General features: G+C 35.1%; 3 protein-coding genes across 3 annotated transcripts in view; 1 reads left to right on the plus strand and 2 right to left on the minus strand.

Annotated features, from left to right (window-relative positions):
* LOC107612054 (germin-like protein subfamily 3 member 4) overlaps nt 1-5,860 on the plus strand; it is a 22,789-nt gene extending 16,929 nt beyond the window's left edge. The window contains exon 3 of the mRNA XM_016313887.2: nt 5,011-5,860. Within this exon, the coding sequence (XP_016169373.2) occupies nt 5,011-5,611 (601 nt within the window). The 3' untranslated portion in view covers nt 5,612-5,860. The remainder of the gene's footprint in view (nt 1-5,010) is intronic.
* LOC107611448 lies at nt 9,391-10,912 on the minus strand. Its single transcript, XM_016313372.1, has 3 exons — nt 10,169-10,912; nt 9,568-9,601; nt 9,391-9,467 (listed from the first exon to the last, which is right to left on the minus strand). The coding sequence occupies exons 1-3, from the start codon at nt 10,910-10,912 to the stop codon at nt 9,391-9,393; spliced, it is 855 nt and encodes a 284-aa protein (XP_016168858.1).
* LOC107611449 lies at nt 11,055-12,038 on the minus strand. The gene is made up of 3 exons (XM_016313373.1): nt 11,685-12,038; nt 11,390-11,589; nt 11,055-11,304 (listed from the first exon to the last, which is right to left on the minus strand). The coding sequence occupies exons 1-3, from the start codon at nt 12,036-12,038 to the stop codon at nt 11,055-11,057; spliced, it is 804 nt and encodes a 267-aa protein (XP_016168859.1).

Raw genomic sequence — 12,153 nt, forward strand, 5'->3', positions numbered from 1 at the left:
CAGATCCAGAAAATTTTTATAATGTATGGGGCAAAATTTATATAACATGACAATAATTTTTATAATAAAAATAAGGGTAAAAAACACATATAAGTCAATGGCAGACTAAAATTACACAAATCAGCCAAAACGAAAACTGCTTCGTGAATCCACCAATGCACGTTTATTGTGTAATTTTTTAACAGCATAGGAATTACTGTGTGTAATTCGATCCCACCTGGTTCGAATTAGTGTGTGCGTGTGTTTGTGTATAATTCGAACCCACCTGGTTCAAATTATGTAGAAATGGAGTTCGAATTTAGCTGGTTCGAACTACATATAAACGTGCATTGGTGGATTCATGAAGCAGTTTTCGTTTTGGCTAATTCGTGTAAAATTTTACTCCCCTTAGCTTATTATTGTGATTTGCCCTAAAAATAATATATACACAAAAAAATTAAATATTAAATTTTCTATTAACTATTATATAGTTGTGTATAAATACATTATTGTTTAACTTATTTTCAATGTGTATTTTGTATTTTAATATATATTTTATATGAGTAGTTATTTTTTATGTACATATAGCATGATTATTGTTATGATTATATTTTATTATTGTAAAATACGGTTAGCCTTCAAAATATCTAATATACCAATTAAAATACTAAAATAGTAATTTAAATAATAATATATAATTTAGAATTCTATTGTTTTAGGTTTTATATTTTTAAAAAATTAAGTAATTTTTTTCTTAATACTACCATCAAAATTTTTTTCTTTCTATATATATTACTAAACAATTATTTAAAAATTCACTTCCCAACAGAACTAGAAGCAGACTTTTATTGATATTCATAGTTAAAAAAGTTATTTCAATTAATGTCATTGCTATGCAAAAATTAAAGCTAATTTCAAAAGAAGATAAATAATACTCTTTTGAATTGATTTCTAAGAAATAACACTAATTTCGTTTAAATCTGAGAATTGATCATTCTAACGAATATCTAATATAAAATTCTTAAATTGACGGTTAAATATCAAAAGTTGAGTAAAAAATTATTGTGGGGTCAAATCTAATAATCTAATGCGATTAAATAAATATTATTATTATATACAACTAAAAAAATTTCAAATTATAGTGGGGCACTTGTTTTTACAATGCTGCACTTAGAACGTCCAAGATGTACTGGTATACTTGAAAACTTTTCCATACTTTTTATACTATTGCTGCCATTGGCACTGGGTTCTTATAGTATCACGTACACTTTTCTATACCACAAATGTACATCATATTCCAAATACATACATCTATGACAATTTTCTATACCACAAATGAATTTACTCAGGTATTTGTAACAGCAAAACTATTGGATAGGTATAAAGTAGGAAAAAAGAAACATTATCAACCAGTCATTACCAACTGAAAGTTGAACTTTTATATATACTTGGATCACAAGAAACCTATTTTGTTAATATTGATTACTCGTATACTCCGTGTATACACTTAAATACTTATCAATGATCATACTGAAAAGGACGTGACCGTAAGAAAAAGATCCCACCAGCTAGATACCTCGTCTACTATCTTTTTTTTAAATCAGGACTATGTATTGAACTTCTATAGTACTGACACAATAAAAAAGGATATAATACTGTAGGAGTGGGTATAAAGGTTCTAATCTCTTTGTCAACGTTAATTGCGTGTGCTTTACCAGACAATAGACGAACCTCTCAACCAAAATAGAAACTAGGCCAAAAAATTGACGTGATATCTTATTTGAGTTTGACCATTTAAAATGAGTTTTATACTTCATCTTATTGACACAATAAATTTTTTACTATTTTCAACATTTAAACCTAAGATTTATTAATTAAATTATAAATTACTTATCACCTTAACTAATTTTACTTTTATTATTTTTACACACAATAAATAAAAAAGTAATACATGAAGTATTGACACACTAGGATAGGTGAATTTTATCCAATCTTCCCTAAAATAATATATAAATTACTCTTATGATGTGTCACATCTTAATTAGATATTTACTTTTAATTTGAGTTACTATCTTAACTATAATTAACTATAGTTACTTTTAAAAAGGATAAATGTATAATTTATTAAAAAATTAGAAACTGATTTTTTTTTTTTGAAATAAAAAGTGCTCAACACAACAAGATGGAGCAATAAGAAACATAAGTAACAGGCTACTCAACGTACAACCCATCATTGAATAACTCAATAAGTAAACACCCTCTAGTCATCTTCGGCATTGCCATCAACAACCAAGAGATTCACCACCAAGCCACTCGTCGGAGAGCATAAAGGATCTGTTTATTATTTCCATCACCCCTGAGCCTTTATTGTTGAAGACTCTACCATTCCTTTCTAGCCAAATTGCCCAGATAACAGCAAAGAACCCAATCAGCCACCGCCTCCGCTCATTCTTCCTAGACGAAGCATTCGTCCAGCTCTCAAAGTGTTGTTTTAGTGTACTCGGCATAGTCCATATCCTGCCAAGGGCGAATAGCCATGCACACCACACCTGCCAAGTGATCTCACAGCTAATAAAAAGATGAGCAGCAGACTCAACAGACTTACAACATAGAACACATAAATTATCATGCTGGTCAATGACACCTAGTTTGCATAGTCTCTCTTTAGTGTTCACCCTCTCAACCAAAACAAACCACGAAAATAGCTCAACCCTTGGCGGAACGAATCCCTTCCAAATAGCACTAGTAAAGCTATAGCTAGTAATTTCCTCCGGGAGAGCTGCTTCCTGCATCACCTGCACAAAGGAGTTAGTAGTAAAAATACCTGTTTTATCATATTTCCAGACCACCCTGTCCTCCCTCTCAGTTGTTATCTTTACTGACTGCAAGACCTCATGGAGTTGGTGTAGAAGTTCCTGCTCCCACTGAAATAGTTCTCTCCTCCACTGGAGACTCCAGATCCATTCTAACCCATCCCAAAATCCGCATTCCCCTATAACAGATCCTGTGAGGTTTGAAACCGAGAACAGTCTAGGAAACATCTCTTTCAACCTCCCACCAGGTAGCCAGACATCCTCCCAGAACTTGATTGTTCTGCCATTCCCTACATCCATAGATAAGCCTCTGATCATCTTTTTTCTGATTTGTGGCTCTCTGATCTGGAGCTGACAGATATCTCTCCAAGGGCCCCCTCTTGCAGGAACAGGCTGACCACACAGCATCGCAGAGGGATTCATGTTGTTACAAGAGCATACTACTCTCTTCCATAAAGGGAAATCTTCTTTCGAAAATCTCCACCACCACTTGAACAAAAGGGCTGTATTCCTAATTACTGCGTCTCCCACTCCTAATCCACCCGCCTTTCTAGGAGCCATCACTATCTCCCATCTTACTAGTGGCATCCCTATCTTCCCATCCTCCTTACTCCATAAGAACCGTCTTTGCAACGAGATCAACTTTTCTGCAACTGCCTTTGGCATCTTGTATAGGCTGAGATAGTATATAGGCAAACTATTGAGGACGGATTTGATGAGAACTAGTTTGCCCGCTTTATTGAGAGTCTTCGCCTTCCACAAGATCAACTTTTCTTCCACCTTATCAATCACCGGTTTCCAAGTCTTAACTAACCTTGGATTCGCTCCCAGAGAAATTCCAAGGTATCGGACTAGTAGAGAGGCTTCCTTACATCCCAATAGCTGACACATCTGTCCCGTCCAATGCTGTTCACAATTAACTGGAATGAAACTGGACTTCTCAAAATTGATACTCAACCCGGACATCAGTTCAAAGCAACGCAATAATCGCTTATAATTCCTTATAGTCTCTTCCTCTGGAGGGCAGAACAGTATAGTATCATCCGCAAACTGCAAGTGCAACAGCTCAATGTGATCTCGTCCAACCAACAGTGGGGAAATGCGCCCATTTGTTACCGCCTCTCCGATCATCCGATGAAGGACATCAACAACTAGTACAAACAGAAAGGGCGATAACGGATCTCCTTGTCGTAGACCCCTTTCCATTTTGAAAGGCTTAGAAGGGGATCCATTTATAAGCACCGACATGGACGCAGAACTAACACATTCCTTAATCCAGCCCCGCCACTTCTGGCCAAAACCCATCTTCTGCAGAACTATATCCAAAAAACTCCATTTGACCCTGTCATATGCCTTCTGAAAGTCCAGTTTAATTATCGCTGAGCTTCTTCTTCTAGCCTTAATCCACTGTACAGTTTCACAGGCTATCAAAGCCCCATCATGAATTTTTCTGCCTTGCACAAACGCACTTTGGGTCTCACCTACTAAGCCTGGCATCACATTTCGCATTCGCCTCACTAACACCTTAGAGATAACCTTATACACACAACCCACCATACTAATTGGCCTAAGGTCTTTGATTTCTATTAACGGTGACTCTAATTCTAAATTCTTTTTCGTCGTTCTCTCTCAATGTCACTCAACAATTCTTCCTCACCAGTCAGTCTCTCCTAAAGTCTCGAACCGCTGAACTCCAGAATCCAGAAATCATAGTCACCGTTACACTTAGATTTCTGGGGTCGAAACAAGGTCATTCTTTAAATAGCTTCTACTGTGGTTCTAGTTACCAACGCTATCGGTAACTAATCAATGGAAGTTCACATGACACAACCTTGAAGTTTCAAAAATAACGGTTGGAATTTGGTTATAGGACGTGATGTTGAATTAGATTTGCTTTCAGTTTCAAGCAAAGCACTTCTTACATTACACTTCAGTCCAAACCCAGAAGTAAACTCCAAGACTCTCATTACTTGCACTTTTTGCAAAATCCTCAAGAAACACACATTAGCAAGTGGCTAATTAAACATCAACATGCAACACCCATATATAGTTATTATGCCTTAACAAATGTATAAATATGAACTCAAGAAAAAAAAAATATACAGTAAACAATTGGAGAGAAATATATACAATAATACAAGATGAAATCTTTTGCTTATTATTATTACCTTTTCTTTTTGTTCATGTTTGTTGCCCTTACCAATCTCCAAATTGGCAGTTCAGATTGTGATAATTTACAGGACACATGTCCAGCAGTTCCACCCAAAACTCAGACCATTTTCATCAACGGCTTACCCTGCAAAAACCCAGCCAATGTAACTGCTCAAGATTTCAAGACCGATGAACTAAGCAACCCCGGCACGGCCGACATTTTCGGAGCATCAATAAAAATTGTCGGGGCGGCCGAGTTTTCCGGCCTGAACACTCTTGGCCTCTCAATTGGCAGAACTGGCATCGACAGGGACGGCCTGGATAACTTCCATTACCATCCTAGAGCAACCGAGATGATCTTCGTCTCCAAAGGTGCTTTGATTGCCGGATTCATCGACACGAAAAACCAGATCTTCCAGAAGTATCTAAGAGTTGGAGATGTTTTCGTGTTCCCCAAGGGATTGTTCCATTTCTCCCTAAGTCATGGTTTTGAGGATGCTACTTTTTTCTCTGTGTTCAATAGTCAGAATCCAGGGCTTGTTTCCCTTAACCCTACTTATTTTGATCACACTTTGGAATCAATAGAGAAGCTAAAGAGGAGAATTGTTTCGCTTTCTAAGTTGGAAGTTCCTGACTCCTCGCCGGAACTAGAAAGGATTTACAGCTAGCTACTCCAAGCTGCTGTGATGTTTCATGACCTACTAAATACTGTCTAGTTCAATTTATTTGTTTCAATTTTTCTATTAATTCATGAAAGCATGCTGTGTGTACTATTCCGGGGAATGAGATTGTTATAGCTAGGTTCAAATGTAACTTATATATCCTTCCAATTAATATTTTGAAGACAAGAACTTGCCAAGAATAACATGTAGTTTACAATTGATGACTAAAGTGTGAAAGGAATTTTACTTCCTAAATTGTGTCTATTAATGACAATGTGTTTTTTTTTTCCCCTTTTTAAACAGCTGTAAATATAACTAGCTACTGCTTCACTAGAGCTATTTAGAGCGGATTAGTTCTCACGAATTGAACTTTTTTCTTGATTTGTTTTGGTAAGTAGAGTTAATACCAACAATAGCTAAGTAGATTAAGTATTATTAAACACAATGATAATATTTGTTTGTTGTGTAGGAAAGATATTAAAAATAGAGTAAAGTAATAATTAAGTTGATGAAGATTTTGATTTCGAACAAATTAGTCTCTAAAAAAATTACTAATTTGGTCCTTTAAGATAGTAAATGGTAAACACATGATGTCCTTCTATCAATTCATCAACTAAAATCTAATGGTCATGCTTATATGTACTGTTAATTACTCTAACGTGTCTATCTATAAAAGATAATCATGTAGATAACAACTTTTGCAGCGAAACTTCTCTTATTTTGATAGGATTTGTGATAAATAGAGAGCAGTTGATAAAGGATATATGAAAACTCAAAAAATAATAAATATTTCACTGTCTAAAATTATATCGTTTTTCTGCTCATGTGATAGTAACGAGACATGCATCACTGTAAATAATAAAATATGTAAACAATTCTATTTTATTCCACACTATTTATTGGCAGAAAAATATACATATCCACTGTTTACTATCTTAAAGAATCTAAGTGATACTTTTTTTACTTTAAAAACAAAATAGTCTCAACTCTCAAATCAATATTTTTAAAAATTTAATTGTCAATTTACTCTTAAAAATATATACCATCAATTTATTGTTCATTAGTTTTCTTGTTGTGGTGTACTTGGATTCATGATGCAGGTCATTTTTGGACCATAACTATTAAATAACATTTTAAAAATAACATTTTAAAAGTTGGATACATGTGATAACGAGAAAGGAAGGCCCTAAAAAGTGGTGGATGAGTTTTTTCTCCTCAGTTAGAGTATTTTGATTTGACATCAAAAGTCTTTTAACACAAAGTTTGACTTAAAATTTAAAATGACTTTTGAAATTTGACTATCAATTTAATTTAATCTTCTAATTTTCAATTGACTTAATTTATACCCTGAAATTTTAAGACGTGGCTCAAATTGACCTTTTCATCTAACTCTGTCACCAGAGTAATGATGTGACATTCAAACCTCACCATATGTCTCTCTTTTTTCCTCTTACCATCGTCATCACCATCTCCCCTCTACCAACACTCTCTCTCCCCAACAAAAATATTTACAACCCACCAACACTCACACATCTCTAGCGCCATAGCTTTGAAGAGCACAACATATACACTCACTATTCTTTCATGACTGCAAGCAGACACCAGACCAATGAATGTGACATCATTAAGGACAACACCATAAACTACCATTTGTGAAAAGAGCTGCAATGCTTGCTTACCGTGACCGTTCATTGCCATACCACAAATAACGGCACCCTAAGAAATAACATCCTTATGCACAATTATGTTGAGAATCTTTAACCCCATTTTCATATAACCACACTTAGTATACATGTTGAGCAATGCATTCCCAATGTTACCATTAATTACAAGGTCACACCACCCATTGCCCTAAATTCAAAGCACCCTCAGAAGCACCCTCACCCATTGTATCCATCTTTGTGTTTCTATTTAGAGAGATCTAAAGTGGAGTGTTGTGATTCCTTTTCTTTTTTTTATTTCTATTTAATTTGTTAATGTTAGTGATTGTTAATGTTGTTTGTTAGGAAGGGAGGATGTTGGTAGAAGAAAAATGGTGATGGTAATTGTGAGAAAGAGAAGGATCAAATAATAGAAAGTTCCTTCATAATTAGCGGTGAAAATGTGTAGGTGTTGGTGGGTTGTGAATGTTGTTTGTTGGGGGAGGGAGGGTGTTGGTAGAGGAGAGACGGTGATGGCGATGGTAAGAGAAAAAGGGAGAGGCATGTAATGAGATTTGGGTGCCACGTCATCACTTCGGTAACGAAGTTGGACGGAAGGTCCAATCTGAACCGCGCCTTAAAATTTTAGGGTATAAATTGGGTCAATTAAAAATTGGAGGATCAAATTGAGTCGATAGCCAAATTTCGGGGGTCATTTTGAGTATTAACTCCACAAAATTTCAAGTGTTGCAGGAATTGTTGGTAGATTGATTAAAAGCTACAAGGAGCATACTTGTATTAATTTCAATAGTTGATGGTAATGTCGAAAATAACGAAAGAATTGGAAATATGTGTGTGTGTGTGTTTTTTTTTTTTTTTACCTTATGCTATTTTTTCTTGGGTTGAGAAGGGTGTACATAGGATCGGATGAAGTCAAGTTCGGTTTAACCTAGACCTGACTCTAAATAATAACCGAGTCTATTTTTTAGATTCTTATACGATCTTAGACCCAGTGAAATCATACTACTTTTGAGTCACACTAAAACAAAGTCTAGACTGGTGAAGTTCAGGTATTGATAAACTTCATGTCAAAAAATTATGATGTCTTTATTTATAAAGAAGAAAAATGTACTTGTTATTGAGAAGTTGATATCCATATTTAAACTTAAATTTGTCCATAAATTTTAATTTCATACTTCTTTGACCTATTTTTTAATTCAAGAAGTGTGATTAAAAATAAAACAATAAACTTATAATTAATATAACATAACATTGAAATTAATTTAAAATATATATACCTTTTTTAATCTTTTTAGAGTGTACATGAAGTGGGTAAAGCCGAGTTCGATTTAACTCGAATCCAACCCTAAATAATGATCAAATCTATTTTTGAGACCCTTATCCAACTCTAGACCCAATAAAATCACACTAACTTAATCTCCCAAAATGTTCAAGTCCGGACTCGTGTACACCCCTAGTTAAGTTCCTTTATTTCAATAATAACAATATCTTATAGGAATATTGGTATTTCAATAATATTACCCGTTAATTTTAATTAATATATTATATTTATATATATTTTATAATTAAGATCAACAATTAAAACTATTAGAACACTCATATACCTGATACATTTAAAATTCTTTCTATATAGATAGACGAGTTCGGTTCCATTGCACTAATATAACTGTAAAAGAGTTACAGTAAATCTTATCCATTTATTTCATAAAATATTTACGACAAAGATGTTCCGCTTAAACAAACATACGACCCTGTATTTTTCTTCTCCAACTCTGCATATTCTACCGACCAAGCCAGACGTTGTGATAGACCCGATTCCTTTTATTCTACTTTGCCTAGCCCAATCTTGTCTCACTTGTTTTCTAGTTCTCTCCGGATGCCTCAAAAACTTTTCTTTGTTCCTCTGTTTTGGTGTCACCACATTTGCATTTCTTTGGATTCTCTGTTATTATGCCTTCAACTTCAAGGGAAAAACATACCGCAAATTTTATATAAACAGTCCACCTACTATGCTTGTGTGTTTTCATTCATCATTCATCTAGTTGGTATCGGATTTTAGTTCCAAAATAAGTTAACTACGAAATTGACTTTATTATATATTTATTTGCTTTTTGGGTGTTTCACTTAAAATGATTTAGAAATTTGCCCCAAGAACATTAAAACCCTTTTTGCTTCACCGCCACTCTTCTTCAGCATCAAATCTACACAAATGATTGCAAACGTCTTTATGTAACCTCTTTCATTGTCACTCTCTCAAACCCTGAAACATTGCATTCTGCTCTCTTTAGTCTACCGACTTACCTTCTCTCTTCTGCTCCATTTTCGTTGCCAACAACTGCAAAAATGGAAAAAAAAAATGATCAATTTCTGGTGGCAATATGCCCAAAAATCGAATACTGAATTTGCTTTATTTTTGCTGGTTATGCCTACATAAACTGTTTTAAATCCGTTTTTGCACTAAGTGACAATGAAAATGTAATGTAATACTTAAATATGTAAATCTTCTTATTTCAATTTAAAATGGTAAAAGAAATTTTTTTATTTAAATGAATGTATGAGAATGAGGGCAAAAATAATTAATCAAAAGTTAAGCAATAGCTTCCAAATTTTGAGGGAAAATTAACCGCTACTCTATCCTAACTATCACATTAAAGTTGTTCCCAGCTCTGTAGACTCAACAAAATATGCACTGAAATTGCTTTCATTCTTCGGTTTTGTTTCTGCAAAAGATGTGCATATAACTAACAATAACTGTTCTATAACAAGAGGCAACAGAGCAGAAACCTAGATATTTGCAGGTACATGAGCCGATTCAGCAACTTCCAGAATAAACTCAATTTGTGCTAATTCAGGATCATCTTAATTGTGATAATCTTTTCCTTTTGCGACTCCTCTTGTATACAATCAAACTTTTGGGGTTGCTGTTAGCCGGTGGAAGAGTGTAACGCAACGTTGGTTTGCCGTTGTAGGTTCGACCTTTCTTGGAAACCCAATTCAAAGGCATTTTGTTAACAACAGTGCCAATATCCGGCGAGTTATTCAGTTCGACGAGTTTTTCGATTTGATCTAGGATCTGCTGCGTCCAAGCCAGAGACAGATCCAATGCAACGGAACCATCCACTGGTTTTCTCCATAGATCTATCAAAATGTCTTCAAATGATTTCAATGACATGGATGGTTGACAACCTTTGATGTTTTCAAAGACCATGTTTACTTTTATGACGTGCTTGCAAAGGTTACCTTGCATTGACCAAGAACAGTCACAGAATGCAAATTCAGATCCTGGATTCCACACTATACGTGTCGATTTGCTCTCTTTCTGGCTAACAACTTTGGCAAAGAAGCTGTCTTTATCATTGAAAGTAACGGCATCGTTGGGGATTCGAAGTGCTCGGTGCCACGACGTAGAAGCAATGTATTCCTCCTTCACACTCTGGAACGAATCACTCTCATCAGCAAAGCGATCGAGCCAGTAGCTCGAATGCAACTCAGTTGTTAGCTTGTGGACTAACCAATCTACTCTTTGCAGTGCTCCAAGATGTGAATCATCAAAAAGTTTAGCTTTCAGTTTAACATGATATGCTTCTAATGCTCCAGAAGCTTCCTGGCTGGCTAGTGGAAAATTTCTCATTGTTGAAAGCCACATTTCTGCGGAAAAGAAAGAAGCGTAAGGAAAAATCTAGAGTAAATCACTCAATGACTGATTGAGACAGTAACGAAAGTAAAATCTTTTAAGAAATTTTCATCTGCAATGTGTAATTTTATTTAAAGCAAGAGTAGAGAAAGATCTAACCAATCTTTGGTAACCAAGAAGCTCTGAAATATTCCATGAAATCAGTTTGGTCAACAAAGTCCTGCAAAAATTGTTCCAACGCAAGCGATGTATTAACACCACCCCAGATACTATACACTATTGCCCCAAGACGCTTAAAAATCTCCCGTTGAACCTCAATGTTACAGCATTTCTTAACAATATTCCTTAGCCATGATCTACGAATGCGCCACAGTGAAAATAGAACTGGACAGCAAAATATGTCTCTGTCAAAGCAGACAACACATATAAGAAAAAAATTTTAGTTAACAATTTTAAACTAAACTGGTTTTTCAAAGTAATAATTCTTGCCTTAAAAGATCAATTTCAGCCGCAGCATCATCAATCACAAAGCCGCTAACTCTCCATCCAGGTTCAACACTATGAGCTCTATCAATTAAAGCATTCAGCCACTTTGACATGTCAGGCTTTGAAAAGCTACGTGTAATGACCCATGCAACAGGAAGTGCATGTTGCCTTGAATCAAAAACAAGAAGCGTGAACAAAGGATACTACAAGCATGAAAAGATAACAAAGTTAGGCCATACATATAGTTATTTTCCCTTCGTATATAGCAAATTCAAAATAAAGATTGAAAACTAATTACTTTGAGTCTCTTTATACCAAAGGTTGAGTCTGCCACAACAACACTGCAATGACCGAAACGAATCATCTGTTGCAACTGCCATTCTGTTTGGATCCCCAAAACAAAAGGGTCTGACTCCGAAGTATCTTGATAAAAGAATACAGACTTTTTGTTCCGTTCAACCCACATCCGAATGCTGGCTTGATCATCTAGATCCAGCTCATGGGTAGACCTTTTGATAATCATCCCTAGCTTGTGAACATATTGAGAGGCAAGACTATTAACTTTTGCATCCGAACCACAATATCGCTGAATTCCCTCAATGTGTTTCTCCAGGATATTCTCTTCAGGAATGCCCAAATAAATCATAGACATAGTTTGCTGCTGAATTTCATTACATATATATGGAACATTTTTGGCACCAGGACCAATGGCATCTCTATCAAGTGGTCCATGGCAAACAAAACCAGACTTGTTAATATGGCGCCTT

Source organism: Arachis ipaensis, chromosome B08 (genome assembly GCF_000816755.2).
Source record: "Arachis ipaensis cultivar K30076 chromosome B08, Araip1.1, whole genome shotgun sequence".
Classification (NCBI taxonomy): Eukaryota; Viridiplantae; Streptophyta; class Magnoliopsida; order Fabales; family Fabaceae; genus Arachis; species Arachis ipaensis.

Bases quoted from the DNA above. Each gene is read 5' to 3' on its own strand.
- LOC107611448 (XM_016313372.1), bottom strand. From the start codon at position 10,912: ATGTGGCTTTCAACAATGAGAAATTTTCCACTAGCCAGCCAGGAAGCT. The intron at 9,602-10,168 runs GTATACAAGAGG...CCATTTTTGCAG, and splicing joins GCAACCCCAAAAGTTTGATT to TTGTTGGCAACGAAAATGGA. The intron at 9,468-9,567 runs GTAAGTCGGTAG...TCATTTGTGTAG, and splicing joins AATGGAGCAGAAGAGAGAAG to ATTTGATGCTGAAGAAGAGT.
- LOC107611449 (XM_016313373.1), bottom strand. From the start codon at position 12,038: ATGTCTATGATTTATTTGGGCATTCCTGAAGAGAATATCCTGGAGAAA. The intron at 11,590-11,684 runs GTAATTAGTTTT...TCATGCTTGTAG, and splicing joins TTGGTATAAAGAGACTCAAA to TATCCTTTGTTCACGCTTCT. The intron at 11,305-11,389 runs GCAAGAATTATT...CTGCTTTGACAG, and splicing joins GCTGAAATTGATCTTTTAAG to AGACATATTTTGCTGTCCAG.